Source organism: Pipra filicauda, unplaced genomic scaffold, assembly GCF_003945595.2.
Source record: "Pipra filicauda isolate LSUMZ 115617 unplaced genomic scaffold, ASM394559v2 scaffold1082_size54804_pilon, whole genome shotgun sequence".
NCBI lineage: Eukaryota > Metazoa > Chordata > Aves > Passeriformes > Pipridae > Pipra > Pipra filicauda.
In genome coordinates this window covers 370-17,508 of record NW_024103521.1, presented here as the reverse complement: position 1 = coordinate 17,508, position 17,139 = coordinate 370, and the positions used below count along the sequence as shown (strand labels likewise).

At 65.8% G+C, this 17,139-nt stretch overlaps 3 protein-coding genes across 3 annotated transcripts in view; 2 read left to right on the top strand and 1 right to left on the bottom strand.

The window, feature by feature from the left end:
- The window catches only part of C3 (complement C3), a 34,155-nt gene extending 29,579 nt beyond the window's left edge, over window positions 1-4,576 (top strand). Inside the window, exons 33-37 of the mRNA XM_039380542.1 lie at window positions 97-186; window positions 721-807; window positions 1,382-1,465; window positions 2,834-2,969; window positions 4,379-4,576. Coding sequence (XP_039236476.1) covers window positions 97-186; window positions 721-807; window positions 1,382-1,465; window positions 2,834-2,969; window positions 4,379-4,520 — 539 coding nt within the window. The 3' untranslated portion in view covers window positions 4,521-4,576. The remainder of the gene's footprint in view (window positions 1-96; window positions 187-720; window positions 808-1,381; window positions 1,466-2,833; window positions 2,970-4,378) is intronic.
- Window positions 4,577-7,587: 3,011 nt separating this feature from the next.
- Window positions 7,588-10,733, top strand: TNFSF14 (TNF superfamily member 14). Its single transcript, XM_027714613.2, has 3 exons — window positions 7,588-7,821; window positions 8,487-8,526; window positions 10,309-10,733. The coding sequence occupies exons 1-3, from the start codon at window positions 7,588-7,590 to the stop codon at window positions 10,731-10,733; spliced, it is 699 nt and encodes a 232-aa protein (XP_027570414.1).
- A 2,521-nt stretch (window positions 10,734-13,254) lies between these two features.
- Window positions 13,255-15,680, bottom strand: LOC120323104. Its single transcript, XM_039380533.1, has 3 exons — window positions 15,384-15,680; window positions 14,579-14,612; window positions 13,255-13,685 (listed from the first exon to the last, which is right to left on the bottom strand). Exons 1-3 carry the CDS (start codon window positions 15,678-15,680, stop codon window positions 13,255-13,257), a joined length of 762 nt encoding a protein of 253 aa, XP_039236467.1.
- Between the last annotated feature and the right edge of the window lie 1,459 nt (window positions 15,681-17,139).

Here is a 17,139-nt window from a genome sequence, read left to right as displayed (position 1 = left end):
CCCCTGGGCCACCCTCGGGTCCCCCCCATCCCCTCATGTCCCCCGGGCCACCCTCGGGTCCCCCCCATCCCCTCATGTCCCCCGGTGTCCCCACAGACGACCGGTGCACGCGGTTCTACCACCCAGACAAGGAGGGCGGGAAGCTGAGCAAGATCTGCCAGGGGGACGTGTGTCGCTGCGCCGAAGGTGACACGGGGACACGGGGACACGGGGGTGGGACAGCAGCGCTGTGGTGATGGGACATGTCATGGCTGTGATGGTACACGGCATTGACAAGGTGTCACATGTCACGGCTGTGACGGGGACACGTCCCTGCCATGGTGGGACAGGTCATTGCTGTGGTGGGGACATGTTGTGGTCGTGATGGGGACACGTTGTGGTCACGATGGGACACATCTCTGCCATGGTGGGACATGTCCCTGCTGTGGTGGGGACACAGCATTGACAAGGTGTCACATGTCATGGCTGTGATGGGGACATGTCGTGGTCATGATGGGACATGTCCCTGCCATGGTGGGACATGTCGTGGTCATGATGGGACATGTCCCTGCCATGGTGGGACATGTCATTGCCATGATGGGACACGGCATTGACAAGGTGTCACGTGTCACAGCTGTGATGGGGACACATCCCTACCATGGTGGGATATGTCCCTGTCGTGGTGGGACCTGTCACTGCCACACCAGCCCTTGTCACCTCTGTGTCCCCGTGTCCCCACAGAAAACTGTTTCCAGCGGCGGGACCAGGACGAGCCCATCACCGTCGAGCAGCGGATCCAGCGTGCCTGCGAGCCAGGGGTGGACTACGGTGGGACAGGGGGACACTGGGGACATCGGGGACACTGGGGACATCAGGGACATTGGGGACATTGGAGACACTAGGGATATCAAAGACATTGGGGACATTAGGAGACATTGGGGACATTGGGGACATCAGGTCATGAAAGGATAAGGGGGGATGTGGGGTCATGGAGGGGGGCACAGAGGGGACATTGGGGGACACTGGGGACAAATGGGGGGGCATTGGGGACATCGAGGATGTTGGAGACATCGGGGTCATTGGGGGGGGATATTGGGGACATTGGGGACATTGGGGGACATTGGGGATATCAGAGACATCAGGGACATCGGGGACACTAAGGATATCAAAGACATTTTGGACATTGGGGGACATTGGGGACATTGGGGACATCAGGTCATGGAAGGACAAGGGGGGATGTGGGGTCGTGGAGGGAGGACTCGGGGCACGGGGGGGGGGGACACGAAGGACGTGGGTGGGGACAGGTGGGGCCATAGAAGGGACAGGGGGGGACGGGGGGGGGGACCCGGGGACATCGAGGGTCCCCCGGCGGGGGGGTGACGCCGCCGTGTCCCCTCCCCAGTGTACAAGGTGCGCTTGGTGGCCGTGGAGGAGACGCCGTCCCACGACAACTACGTCATGAACGTCCTGGCCGTCATCAAGATGGGTGCGACCACTGCGGGGGGACAGCGGGGTCACCGGGGGGGACCCGGGGGGACAACGGGGTCATCGGGGGACAGGGGGGTCACCTGGTGCTGGGGACACCCGGAGGGACAGCGGGATCACCGGGAGACAGCTGGGGGGAGAGGGGCATCACTTGGGGTCACCCGAGGGGACAGGGGTGTCACCTGGCACTGGGGACACCCGGGGGGACAGGGGTGTCACCTGGGGACACCCGGGGGGACAGGGGTGTCACCTGATGCTGGGGACATCCAGGGGGACAGCAGCGTCACCTGGCGCTGGGGACACCCACATGACATCAGCCACGTGGGCTGGGGTCACCTGGGGGGCCTGGGGTCACCCGGCAGCGCGGGGGGGGGACACCTGTGGGGAGGGGACATCGAGGGAGGTTGGGGACACCCCGGTGGGTTGGTGTCACCCAGGTGGGTTGTTGTCACCCAAGGGTGCTGGGGACACCCCGGTGGGTTGGGTGCCACCACGGCAGAGACCCTGCTGAGGGGGAATCCCACATCCCCTGGGTGTCCCTGTGGCACCAGGGCACAGGTGACAGGGTGACACATCCCCTGGGTGTCCCTGTGGCACCAGGGCACAGGTGACAGGGTGACACGTCCCCTGGGTGTCCCTGTGGCACCGGGGCACAGGTGACAGGGTGACACATCCCCTGGGTGTCCCTGTGACACCAGGGTGGTGGTGACAGGGTGACACATCCCCTGGGTGTCCCTGTGGCACCGGGGTGGTGGTGACACGGTGACACATCCCCTGGGTGTCCCTGTGGCACCAGGGCACAGGTGACAGGGTGACACATCCCCTGGGTGTCCCTGTGGCACCAGGGTGGTGGTGACAGGGTGACACATCCCCTGGGTGTCCCTGTGGCACCAGGGCACAGGTGACAGGGTGACACGTCCCCTGGGTGTCCCTGTGGCACCGGGGTGGTGGTGACAGGGTGACACATCCCCTGGGTGTCCCTGTGGCACCGGGGTGATGGTGACAGGGTGACACATCCCCTGGGTGTCCCTGTGACACCAGGGTGGTGGTGACAGGGTGACACATCCCCTGGGTGTCCCTGTGACACCAGGGTGGTGGTGACAGGGTGACACATCCCCTGGGTGTCCCTGTAGCACTGGAGTGCAGGTGACACATCCCCTGGGTGTCCCTGTGGCACCGGGGTGGCAGTGACGGGGTGACACGTCCCCTGGGTGTCCCTGTGGCACCGGAGTGCAGGTGACAGGGTGACACATCCCCTGGGTGTCCCTGTGGCACTGGAGTGCAGGTGACACGTCCCCTGGGTGTCCCTGTGGCACCGGGGCACAGGTGATGGGGTGACACGTCCCCTGAGTGTCCCCTCCTGCCCCAGGCACCGACGAGGACCCGGCGGGCAGCAACAGGACCTTCGTGAGCCACCGGCAGTGTCGCGACGCCCTGAAGCTCGAGCGCGGGCAGGACTACCTGCTCTGGGGGCTGGGCAGCGACCTCTGGGCCACCGGCAGGCAGTAGGGACACGGGGACACCGGGGACGGGGGGACGGGGGGACAGGGGACACGGGAGGGGACGTGGGTGGGACCTGTGGGGACATGGGAGTGGAGGAAGGGGGGACAGGGGGACATGGGGGCAGGGGCACGAGGACATAGGGGGGACACCGGGGATGGGGGGACATGGGGACAGTGGGGACAGGGGGACATGGGGACAGGGGGAGATGGGGACAGGGGACACGGGGGGACATCGGGGACGGGCGGACACGGGACGGGGGGGGGACATGGGAGGGGACGTGGGTGGGGTCGGGGGGGACATGGGAATGGGGGAACAGGGGATGGGGGGATGTAGGGGGACAGGGGACGTGGGGACATGGGGACGTGGGGACATGGGGATATGGGGACAGGGGACATGGGAGGACATCGGCAATGGGGGGACAGGGTGCGTGGGGACGTGGGTGGGGCCGGGGGGACATGGGAATGGAGGAATGTGGGACAGGGGGGATGTAGGGGGACAGGGGGACACCGGGGATGGGGGGACATGGAGACAGTGGGGGCATGGGAGGGGACGTGGATGGGGCCTGTGGGGACATGGGAGTGGAGGAATGTGGGACAGGGGGGATGTAGGGGGGACATCGGGGATGGGGGGACACCGGGGATGGGGGAACATGGGGACAGTGGGGATATGGGGACAGGGGACACGCGGGGACACAGGGGACGGGGGGACAGGGGACAGTGGGGGCATGGGAGGGGACGTGGGGGGGGGCCGACGGGGACATGGGAATGGAGGAACTGGGGACAGGGGGACATGGGGACACGGGGGAACATCGGGGACGGGCAGACAGGGGACGGGGGAACACGGGAGGGGACGTGGGTGGGGGCAGGAGGGACACGAGAATGGAGGAACGGGGGACACGGGGGGATGTAGGGGGACAGGGGAGACAGGGGACAGGGGGACACCAGGGATGGGGGGACAGGGGGACAGTGGGGACATGGGAGGGGACGTGGGTGGGGCCTGTGGGGACATGGGAATGGAGGAACGGGGGACAGGGGACACGGGGGGACATCGGGGATGGGGGACATGGGGACGGGTGGACAGGGGACGGGGGGGGGGGGGCACATGGGAGGGGACCTGGGTAGGGCCTGTGGGGACACGGGAATGGAGGAACAGGGGACGGGAGGACATGGGGACAGTGGGGACATGGGGTAATGCCGGAGACGGGGGCACAGGGGACATGGGGATGTGGGGACAGTGGGGACAGGCGATTGTGGGCACACGCGTGGGGACACAGCTGGGGCTCGTGGGGACACGGGAACATGGGAACCTCGCCCGTGTCCCTGCGTGCCACCCCCCGTGACCGTGTCCCCGTTGTCCCCCGTGTCCCCCCCGTGTTCCCCTCGTGTCCCCCCGTGTCCCCCCCATGTCCCAGCTTCTCGTACCTCATCGGGAAGGACACGTGGTTGGAGCGCTGGCCCTCGGAGGGGCAGTGCCAGGACCCCGAGCTCCAGCCCCTCTGCCAGGACTTCGTCCAGTTCTCCGAGGCCATGACCCTGTTCGGGTGCCCCACCTGAGCGCCCACCCCCCGCCCAGGGGTGCCCCCCGGATCCCCCCCGCCCCCCGCCCCCTCCTCCCTCTTTTTTTGGTTAAAAAAGTCCTTTCTGAGAGCCGGACTCGGGATTTCCTGGGGGGGGGGAGGAGGAGGGGGACACGTGTGGGGGTTGTTGGGACGCTGTAAGGGACACCAGAGGGGACACTGGTGGGGTGGGGTCGAGTCATCGTTGGGGTTGGGGGGACTTTGTAGGGGACAAAGGGGTTGGGGGGGGGGTTCCATAAGGGATGATGAGGTCATGGGGACACCCCAGGGGATGTGGGGACACAATAGAGGTTGTGGGGACACCATAGAGGACAAGGGCACACCATAGGGGACATGGGGACAGCCCAGGGGACATGAGGACACCACAGGGGACATGGGGACACCATAGGGGATATGGGGACACCCCAGGGGACATGGGAACACCATAGAGGTCATGGGGATGCCATAGGGGACATGGGGACACCGTAGAGGTCATGGAGACACCATAGAGGTCATGGAGACACCATAGGGGCCATGGGGACACCATAGGGGACAAGGGGACTTTGTAGGGGACAGAGGGGTAGTGGGGGGGTCCATAGGGGCTGATGGGGCCATGGGGACACCATGGGGGACAAGGGGACTTTGTAGGGGACAAGGGGGCAGTGGGGGCTCTTTAGAGGTTGATGGGGGTGGATGGGGCTGCACATCCCGGGGGCACAACCTGTGGGGCACAGTCAGCACATCCCTGGGGGCACAACCTGTGGGGCACAGTCAGCACACTCTTAGGGGTACAGCCCTGGGTGCTGCACACCCTGGGGTGCACGAGGGTGCTCAGATTTGATGCAGGGGCTGGATGGGGCTGCACAGCCTTGGGGGCACAACCTGTGGGGCGCAGTCACCACATACCTGGGGGTACAACCTGTGGGGCACATCCAGCACATCCCGGGGGCACAACGTGTGGGGCACAGTCTGCGCGTCCTGGGGGTACAGCCCGGGGTGCTCGGATCTGCTCGGATCCAGTGCAGGGTCAGGATGGGGCTGCACATCCCGGGGCGCTCGGGGCTGCTTGAATCCGGTGCAGGGGTAGGATGGGGCTGCACATCCTGGGGACACAGCCTGAAGTGCTCGGGGCTGCTTGGATTTGGTGCAGGGGCAGGATGAGGCTGCACATCCTCCTCTTGCCGCACAAACCACGCACGGTGCACAGTCAGCGCATCCTGGGTGCTGCACAACCCTCAGTGCACAGCCCTCAGCACACAACCCCCAGTGCACAGCCCTCAGTGCTGCACAACCCTCGGTGCACAACCCTTGGTGCTGCACAGCCCCTCGTGCTCGCGGTGTCACACAGCCCTCAGTGCACAGCCCTCAGTGCACAGCCCTCGGTGCACAACCCCCAGTGCACAACCCTCAGTGCTGCACAGCCCTCGGTGCACAACCCTCGGTATCACACAACCCTCAGTGCACAACCCTCGGTGTCACACAACCCTCAGTGCACAACCCTCGGTGTCACACAACCCTCAGTGCACAACCCCCAGTGCACAGCCCTCGGTGCACAACCCTCAGTGCTGCACAACCCCTCGTGCTCGCGGTGTCACACAGCCCTCAGTGCACAGCCCTCGGTGCACAACCCTCGGTGTCACACAGCCCTTGGTGCTGCACAGCCCCCGTGCACAACCCCCAGTGCTGCATATCCTCCGTGCCGGCTGTTGCACAACCCTGGTTGCACAACTCTTGGTGCCCGGTCATGCCACACACTGCACCCCACACTCTCCATCCCACTCCCATCACCCCACATTCCACATCCCAATCCCAGCACCCCACACTGCACCCCACACTCAGCGCCCCAATCCCAGCACCCCACTCCCAGCATCTCACACTCTGCACCCCACACTCTGCACCCCACACTCAGCACCCCAATCCCAGCACCCCAATCTCAGCATCCCACACTGCACATCCCACTCCCAGCACCCCACACTCAGCACCCCAATCCCAGCACCCCACACTCACCACCCCACACTCACCACCCCACACTCTGCACCCCACACTCACCACCCCACACTCTGCACCCCACATTCCACATCCCACTCCCAGCACCCCACTCCCAGCACCCCAAACTCCACATCCCACACTCTCCACCCCACTCCCAGCATCCTGCACTCAACACCCCAATCCCAACACCCCACACTGCACCCCACACTCTACACCCCACACTCACCATCCCACACCCCACACCGCACACTCCGCACCCCACTCCCAGCACTCCCCAGTGTCATCCCCCCCCACAGTGTCACCCCCCGGTGTCACCCCCCCAGTGTCACCCCCCCCAGTGTCACTCCCCCCGGTGTCACCCCCCCAGTGTCACCCCCCCAGTGTCACCCCCCCGGTGTCACCCCCCCAGTGATCCACCCACCCCCCCAGTGTCACTCCCCCCGGTGTCACCCCCACAGTGTCACCCCCACAGTGTCACTCCCCCCGGTGTCACCCCACGTCCCGCCGCTTCCTGCGCTGGCCTCGCCCTGGGGACACGTGACACCCGGGAGTGTCCCCAAAGTGTCGCCCAGGACAGCGGTGCCCTGATGTCCCCGCAGCTGCAGTGGCCCTCCCTGGGCCTGGGGACACCTCCTCTGGTGGCCCTGGGGACACTGGTGACCCTCAAGGACATCCCCTGTCCCGGTGACACTCGTGGGGTCACTGATGTCCCCAACACCGCGGTGACACCTCCGCGGTCCCCAAGTGTCCCCACGGGGACAGGCCGGGGAGGGGGGAGGTGACACACACACACACACAGCGTTGGGGACACGGCGGGGTGACACAGAGACCCCCTGGGGACACCACAGTGGCACCGTGGGAACGCCGCGGCGCAGGGGACAAGCGCCGCGGTGGCACCGGCGACAGCGGGCGATGCCACATCCGCCACCCCCACCCCCCCCCGTCCTCCTCCGCGGTGTCCCCATGACGGGGGGAGCAGTCCAGGGGTGGCGACACGGGCGGGGTGACGTGTCCCCGTTTCCTCTGGGGACAAAAAGCGGGTCCCCGGGGGTGGCCGTGTGACACGGTGGTGGCCCATGGGGGACGGTGTGTTCGCCCTGGCGGGGCCGTGGCCACCGGTGCCACCCCCCCGGGCTGCTGCCACCCCCCCTGTCCCTTCGCGGCGGCGGTGGCGGGTCCGCGGGGAGGGGACCTGCGGGCGGTGGGTGTTGGGGACACTGGTGGCCCTGGCGCTGGTGGCCCTGGCCGTGCAGGCCTGGGTCCTGGCGGGGCTCCGAGGGGACCTGAACAAGGTGACAGAGCGGCTGCAGGTGAGAGGGGACACGGGGGGGACACGTGGAGGGGACACGGGGGCACGGAGACATGGTGGGGGACACGGGGGTGACACGGGGGGGGGGGCACGGGAACACAGGGGGGACACGGGGGGGGCACGAGGACGACACAGGGACACGAGGAGGGGACAGGGGGACACGGTGGGGGCACGGGGACAGGGGGAGGACATGGGGAGGACATGGGGACAAAGGGCGCCATGGGGGAATAGGGGGGGACAGGGGGACATGAAGGCGACACGGGGACATGCGGGGGACACGGAGAGGGTACGGGAACACCGGGGGGGGGGACATGGGGACACGGGGAGACCACGGGGACACGGGGGGGGACATGAGAGAAGTGTGGAGACATGGGGGGATATGGGGACACGGGGGGGTCACGGGGACACGAGGGGGTCACGGGGACACGAGGGGGACACGGGGACATGGGGGGACATAGGAGGGGTGTGGGGACATGGGGACACGTGGAGGGGACACGGGAACACGGGGGGGCACAGGGACACGGGGGGGGACATGGGGGGAACAGGGGGACACAGGGGAGACACGGGAACACAGGAGGGGCACAGGGACATGGGGGACACGTGTCCCCCCATGTCCCCTCGTGTCCCCTCATGTCCCCCTGTCCCCTGACCCGTGTGTCCCCACAGGCCAGGGAAGAGCAACCACTGTTGGAGAAGCTGCTGCAAGGTGGGTCCCCAAAAACGTGGGTGCCACCGCCCTGGGGATGTGGGTGTCCCCACCTTGGGGACATGGATGGCCCCACTTTGGGGACATGGGTGCCACCACCGTGGCAACATGGGTGCCACCATCTTGGGGACATGGGTGCCACCAGCCTGGGGATGTGAGTGGCCTCACCTTGGGGACATGGGCAGCACCACCCTGGGGATGTAGGTGGCCTTGGGACATTGGTGCCACCATCCTGGGGATGTGGGTGGCCTTACCCTGGGGACATGGGTGCCACCATCCTGGGGACATGGGTGCCACCACCCCGGGGACACTGACAGGAGCTGTGGTTCCCTTTGCAGAGCGAATCCCCCCTGAGAAACCAGCGGCTCATCTCATCGGTGAGGGGGGGACACCTGTCCCCAAAGGGGGGGGACACCAAGACACCTGTCCCCAAGGGGGGGGTGACACACACCTAGGAGGGGACAGTGACACTGACACCTTGTCCCCAACCTGGGGAGAAGGGTGACACAGACACCTGTCCCCAAGGAGGGGGTGACACAGACACCTGTCCCCAAGGAGGGGGGTGACACAGACACCTGGGAGGGGACAATGACACTGACGCCTTGTCCCCAACCTGGGGGGGGGTGTGACACTGACACCTGTCCCCAAGGAGGGGGGACACACACCTGGGAGGGGACAATGACACAGGTACCTTGTCCCCAAAGAGGAGGTGACAACTGACACCTTGTCCCCAACCTCGGGGGGGGGAAGGGGGGGTGACACAGACACCTGGGAGGGGACAGTGACACTGACGCCTTGTCCCCAACCTGGGGGGGTGTGACACTGACGCCTGTCCCCAAGAAGGGGGGACACCTGGACATCTGTCCCCAAGGGGAGGTGACACAGACACCGGGGAGGGGACAGTGACACACACACCTTGTCCCCAACAGGGGAGGAGGGGGTGGGAGGTGCTGGAAGTTTCCAAAGGGGGGGGGAGGGGCGGGTGGGGACCCCCCCCCCCGTGCCGAAATCCCTCCACGGGGGTGGGCAAGGGGGGAGTTCCATTTGGGAGGGAGGGGGAGGGACAGGTTCCTAAATGACTGGGTAACCCCATACACGGGGGGGGGGGAGGCTGAGAGATTTGGGGGGGGGGTCAGAGAAGGTTTGGGGGGGGGCAACACCCCAAATACCCAACTCACCTAAAGACAAGAGGGTCCCAGATGGATTGAGGGTGTCAGAGAAGGTCGGGGGGGGGGCGGGGTCAACACCCCAAAAATCCGGTCTCCCCTATAAACAGGAGGGTCCTGGATGGATTGGGGGGGTCAGAGAAGGTCTGGGAGGGGTCAGCACCCCAAAAACCTGGTCTCCCCTATAAACAGGAGGGTCCTGGGGGGGTCAGAGAAGGTCGGGGGGGGGTCAATACCCCAAATACCCAATCTAACCTATAAACAGGGGGGTGCTGGATGATTCTGGGGAGGGGTCAGTGATTTTTGGGAGGGCTCAGCACCCCAAACATCCGGTCCCTCTTATAAACAGGAGGGTGCTGGATGGTTTGGGGGAGAGTCAGTGATTTTTGGGAAGGGGGGGCTCAGCACCCCAAAAACCCGGTCCCCCCTATACACAGGAGGGTGCTGGATGGTTTGGGGAGGGTCAGTGATTTTTGGGAGGGCTCAGCACCCCAAACACCTTTCCCCCCCCCTACACACAGGAGCGCCCCACCACTTTTTAGGACCCTCCCCTTGACCCTCTCCCCCCCTTTCCCTCCCCTTTTCCCTCCCTTCCCTCTCCCTTCTCTCCCCGCAGCCGGCGCCGACCTCTCCTCGCAGCCCAACGGCTCCCTGCGCTGGGAATCCCGCAATTCCTGGGCTTTCCTGCGGGGTTTGGGATACCGGGGGGGTTCCCTGCTCTGCCGCCGGCCCGGCCTTTACTTCGTGTACGCGCAGGTTCACCTGAGCTCACCTGAGCTGCGCTCCTGCGCCCACGCCCTGCTCCGCATCCGCAAGCGCAGCCCCCGCTACCCCGAACCCCTCGACCTGCTGCTCAACAAAGGGATCCACTGCCCCCCCCCGGCCCCCCACGGGAGGGGGGGTCCCTGGGCCCGCAGCAGCTTTTTCGGGGGGCTGGTGGAGCTGGAGGAAGGGGACGAGGTGTTCGCGCAGGTCCAGGAGCCGCGGCTCGTGCGGGCGCTGGACGGGACGCGATCGTATTTCGGGATGTTCATGGTGTGATTTTAGGGGGGGGGGGGGGGGGGGGAGGGGGGGAGTTTGGGGGTGTCCCCCCCCACAGGGTCTCTGAGGGGCGGGATGGGGGTGGGGACGGGGTTTTTCAGGGGGTCGTGTAGGGTTGTGCATTGGGGAGGGTCACCTGGACCCCCCAAATCTGGACTTGGACCCCCCAAACCTGCACCTGGATGCCCCAAACCTGGACCTGGACCCCCCAGACCTGGACTTGGACCCCCCAAACCTGCACCTGGAGGCCCCAAACCTGGATCTGGATCCCCCAAATCTGGACCTGGACCCCCCCCAAACCTGGATCTGGACCCCCCAAACCTGGACCTGGATCCCCCAAACTGGGACTCTGATCCCCTGGATCCCCCTCTGGAAGCCTCTGGAGACCCCTTGGAGCACCCCCAAAATCTCTGAGGGGCAGGATTGGGGTGAGGAGGGGATTTCCCAGGGGGTTGTGGGGGATGGGGTGGTCACCTGGCCCCCCCAAAACTGGACCAGGACCCACCTGGACCCCCCAAACCAGAACTCTGATCCCCTGGATCCCCCTCTGGAAGCCTCTGGAGACCCCTTGGAGCACCCCCAAAAATCCCTGGAGCTCAGGACTGGGACGTGCTGTGGGTTCTCCAGGGGCTCGTACAGGGTTGTGCCCCCGGACCCCCCAAACCTGGACCCCCCAAACCTGGAATCCCCCCCCCCCCGGACCCCCCCGACCCTTCCCTGCAGGACCCCCAGGATGCCCTTTGACCTATTTATTGGGGGGGGTCACCCCTGATATTCAGGGGACCCCCCTCCCCCAAAATTGGGGGACTACCCCCCCCGAGCCAAAAATAAACCCCCCCCAAAAAAAGTGTTGAGTGACGGGTTTTGGGGAAAGGCGTGGTGGGGGTGGGGTGATTTTGGGGCTTCTGGGGTAAATTTGAGGGTCTGGGGGAAATTTGGGGGGCGTGGGGGAAAATTTGGGGAATTTTGGGGGGCCCAGGGGGGGATTTCGGGGATGTGGGAGGAATTAGGGGGGCCAGTGGGAATTTGGGGGGGCTCGGGGGGGAATTTTGGGGGGTTCTTTAGAGGAGCTGGGGGGGGCATTTCGGGGGGATTTGGGGGGTTAGAGGGGATTTAGGGGCTCCGGGGGGATTTTGGGGGGGCAAGGGGGAGAAATTGGGGGGACTGGGGGGAATTTGGGGGGTCATTTGGGGGAATTGGGTGGGCGGGGGGAGAATTTCGGAGGGATTTGGAGGGGGGGCAAGGGGGATTTAGGGGGCCTGGGGGGAATTTGGGGGGGACTGGAGGGGATTTCGGGCGGGTCATTTGGGGGAATTGGGGTGGCCGGGGTGGAACTTGAGAGCCCGGGGGGGGGGACTTGGGGGGTCCGAGGGGAATTTGGGGGGCCCGGGGGGAATTTGGGGGGCCCAGGGGGATATTTGAGGGGTCCGAAGGGGGATTTTGCTTTCCCACGTGACAGTGACACCCCAAAAAGGAGGCGGGGGAGGAGTCCAGGGGTGTCCCCCCCCTTTTCTGGGGTCAATTCAGGCCATTTCGGGGTCGATAAATAAATTTATTAATCAATAAATAAATGTATTAATCAATAAATAATCAAGAGGACAATAATTGGGGGGGAGAGGGGCCGGGGGGGGGAAGCTCCGAGGTCCCCAAATGTCCCCAAAGGCATCTGGGAGGTGCCGGGAGGACCCCGGGAGGACCCCAATTGTCCCCAAATGTCCCCAAATGTCCCCAAGTGTCCCCATGTCCAGCACTGGGGTCCCCAAATGTCCCCAAGTGTCCAAAACTGGGACTCCCAGGGTCCCCAAATGTCCCTAAGTGTCCAAAACTGGGACTCCCAGGGTCCCCAAATGTCCCTTGGTGTCCCCATGTCCAGCACTGGGGTCCACGATGTCCCTTGGTGTCCCCAAACCCTTGGACAGGGGGGTCTCAGCACCCAAATCTTCACGAGTGAAGGTCCACGATGTCCCTTGATGTCCCCAAACCCCTGGACAGGGCGGGTCTCAGGATCCAAATCCCCCCAGTGTCCCTTGGTGTCCCCAACCCAAATCTCCACGTGGGAAGGTCCACGATGTCCTTTGATGTCCCCAAATCTCCAGATGGGGGGGTCTCAGCACCCAGATCTCCACGATGTCCCTTGATGTCCCCAAACCCTTGGACATGGGGGGGTCTCAGGACCCAAATCTCCACAAGGGAGGGTCCACGATGTCCTTTGGTGCCCCCAAATCTCTCGCCATGGGGGTCTCAGCACCAAAATCTTCACGAGTGAAGGTCCACGATGTCCCTTGATGTCCCCAAACCCTTGGACATGGGGGGGGGGGGTGTCTCAGGACCCAAATCTCCACATGGGAGGGTCCACAATGTCCTTTGATATCCCCAAATCTCTCACCGTGGGGGGTTGGGGGAGCTCAGTCTCAGGACCCCCGTGGTGAAAGATCGCTTGGGGTGACCATCGCTGCGTGTCCCTCTCCCTTCTCCCCTCCCCCCCCCCAAAAAAAAAAGTGCCACCCCCGGGGCGTCTCTGTCACCCGCCCGCGATGCGCAGCAGCCCCACGAAGTTGCCCTCGCTCTCGTCCTGCGCCAGCTGCCACCCCTCGTGTCCCCCCTCCGGTGTCACCCGCAGGCTCAGCGTGTCCCCCTCGTCCAGCCGCGCCACACCCTGGGCCAGCGGCGAGCGCGCCCGGTGGCTCCCGAGCCCGCTGGGCAGCTCCACGGGCACCTCGAGCAGCGGCCACCGCGACCCCCCCGAGCCCCGCAGCACCCGCAGGACCACCCGGCCCGGGGGGCACCGGGAGGTCGCGCAGCTCAGCGAGAGTTGCCCGTAGAGGAGGTAGAGACCCCCCCGCGCCACCCGCAGCGAGCTCGCCGAGTCCCGCAGCACGTCCGCGCTCGGGAAAACGCCCTCGACGCCCGGCTCGTAGTGCCAGGAGCGGTTGGAGAAGGTCGGGAGGGAGCCTGGGGGGGGGGAAAAAGGGGGGAGTTATAGGGGGGAGGGAGGGGAGAGGGAGGGGAAGGGGTGTAAGGAGGGGAGGAGGTGCGGGGGGAAGGGGGTGAGGTGGTGGGAGGGGGGGAGTGCAAGGGGAGGTGGGTGATGGGAAGGGAGGTGGGGTGTCCCCAAGGGACGTGGGGTAATCCAAAGGGACATGGGGTGTCCCAGGAGGAGATGGGTGTCCCCAGCTGGAGATGAGGTGACCCCAATTGGAGATGGAGGTCCCTGATGGGAGATGGGGTGTCCCAAAGGGAGATGGGTGACCCCAAGGGACGTGGGGTGATCCAAAGGGACATGGGGTGTCCCAAGGGGAGATGGGGTGTCCCAAAGGGAGATAGGGTGTCCCAGGAGGAGATGGGTGTCCCCAGCTGGAAATGGGGTGTCCCACAGGGAGATGGGGTGTCCCAAGGGAGGATGGGGTGTCCCAAAGGGACATGGGTGTCCCCAGCTGGAGATGGGGTGTCCCACAGGGAGATGGGGTGTCCCAGGAGGAGATGGGTGTCCCACAGGGAGATGGGGTGTCCCAGGAGGAGATGGGGTGTCCCCAAACCAGGGACACTCCATGACACCCTGGGGACACGGACACTCCGTGACACCCTGTGGATGCTCCATGACACCCTGGGGACACTCCATGACACTCTGGGGACACGGTCACCCCATGACAACTGGGGACACTCCGTGAGGCCCCAGTGCCACCCCCGCAAGCCGCAGCCCGAGGTGCCGTTTCCTCCGTGACACTTTCGGGATGTGACACTTTCGGGATGACTCCGCCCCCTCCACCAGCTACTCCTCCCTCTCCCCCACCTCCCTCCCCCCCCTCCCCGAGCCCCCCAAAATACCCCGGGGGGGGGGCACTCACCGGGGCTGAGCAGGACGTGGGCAGCCGTGGCAGCCTGGGGAGGGCACAGAAGGGGGGGTGTCAGTCTCCAAATGTCCCCAAATGTCCCCAAATGTCCACCCACACGGACACAGGGATGGACAGAGGGACACCCGGATGGACACGAACACCCAGGTGGACACACGAACACAGGGATGGACAGATGGACACAGGGATGGACAGATGGACATAGGGATGGACAGATGGACACAGGGATGGACACACAGGCACCTGGGATGGACAGATGGACACAGGGATGGACACTCGGACATAGGGATGGACTCAAGGACACCTGGGTGGACAGGTGGACAGATGGATGGACACACGGACATCTGGATGCACAGATGGACACCTGGGTGGACAGATGGACGGACAGACGGGCACATAGATGGACAGATGGACACGGACACCCAGGTGGACACACAGACACTTGGATGGACAGAGGGACACCTGGATGGACACACGGGCACATGGATGGACACACGGACACAGCAATGGACAGGTGAACACAGAGATGGACAGATGGACAGCTGGATGGACACAGACACCCAGGTGGACACACAGACACCTGGATGGACAGATGGACACCTGGACGGACAGATGGACACCCAGAAGGATGGACGGGGAAACATGGATGGACACACACCTGGCCAGACAGATGGACACCTGGGTGGATGGACACCTGGACACCAGGACAGAGGGACACCCAGGACAGGACAGACGGCCCCCAGGACAGGACGGACGGCCCCCAGGACAGACGGACAGACCCCGGCCCCCCCGTGCCCACCTGCGGCGGGGGCTCCTCCCGGAGCAGCGCCAGGATCGCGGCGGCGGCCGCGGCGGCTCCGAGAGCGGCGGCGGCGACGGCGGCGGCGACAACCGGGACCAGGCGGCGACAGCGGCTCCCATCCCGATCCCGGTCCCGATCCCGGTCCCGTTCCACGTCCCGGTCCCGGTCCCGGTCCTTGTACCAGTCCTTGTCCTGGTCCCAGTCCTTGTCCCGGTCCTTTTCCCGGTCCCGGTAAGGACACCGGCACGGGCAGGGGGGCACCGGGGGGTTCTCGGGGTCGGCGAGCGGCGACATCGCGGTGGGGAGCGAGCGGAGGAGCCGCCTTATAACGGGGACAGCGGGGAGGGACAGCGGGGAGGGGACTGGGACAGAGGGGAGGGGATGGGGACAGAGGGGAGGGGATGGGGACAGAGGGGAGGGGATGGGGACAGAGGGGAGGGGATGGGGACAGAGGGGGGGACAGCGGGGAGAGGACGGGGAGGGGACGGGGACAGTGGGGAGGGAATGGGGAGGGACGGGGGAGGGACCGAGGACACCGGGGAGGGGACGGGGAGGGACCAGGGACAGCGGGGAGGGGACGGGGACAAAGGGGAGGGACCCGGAAGGGACAGGGGATAACGGGGAGGGGACGGGGGGAGGGACGGGGACAACGGGGAGGGACCGGCGGGGACCGGGAAGGGGATGGGGAAAGACCGGGAAGGGAGAGCGGGAACATCGGGAAGGGGAGGGTGACAGGGGGACACCGGGGACGGGGACACGGGTGACCGGCCGGAGCCGGGGAGGAATTGGGGGGACCCCGAGGGGACCAGGGGAGATCAGGGTGGTACCGGGGAGGGGACACCGGAGGGAACGGAGGGGACCAGAGGGGTCCGGGGAGGGGATGGGGACAACGGGGAGGGGATGGGGACGCCAGGGAGGGACCGGGGGGACTCCGGGGGCGCCGGGGAGGGACAGACCGACACCGGGGAGGGACAGATTGACACCGGAGGGGACCCGAGGGACAACAGGGGGGGGATCGGGGCGACCGGGGAGGGAGTGGGGGGGACTGGAGGGGACAATGGTGGCACCGGGGAGGGACAAAGTGACACCGCAGGGACAACGGGGGGGGGTCCAGGGTGGCACCGGAGAGGGGGGGACCGCGGGCGGGTGGGTGGGGACAGACCGGGGAGAAACCGGCGGCCCCGGGGGCGGGGGGAGCCCTGGGGGACACCGGTGACGTCACGGCGGAGGGGAAGTGTGTGTCCCCCCCACCGTGTCCCCCCCGGGGATTTTGCCTCCCGGCCGTGACGGATTCCCGGAGTTTCCTGCGCGGAGCTGGGAGGGAATTTTTGACCCCCCCGCCTCGAGACCGGGAAGAGTTTTGGGGGGACACGACACAGTGGGGGGGGGAGAGGGAGGGGCGGGGAGTTGATTCCCGGACTCCCGGGGGGCTCCCGGAGAGGTGTGAGAGGTGTGACCCCCCCCCTTGGGTTTGGGCAGAGACCCCTCCATGGGAAACACCCCCCCCAAAATGGGACCCCCAGGGGAGACCCCCAAATGAGCCCCCCCCCATGGGAACCCCCTCAAAATGGGACCCCCCGAGTGAGACCCCTCCCCTAAAAATGACCCCCCCACGGGAAGGCCACCCCCCCCAAATGGGACCCCCGCGGGACCCCCCCCCAAGTGAAAGACCCTTCCAAGGGAGACCCCAAATGTGGATTGTCCCCCAAAATGGGACCCCCATGGGAGACCCCCCCAAATGAGGCCTCCGAAC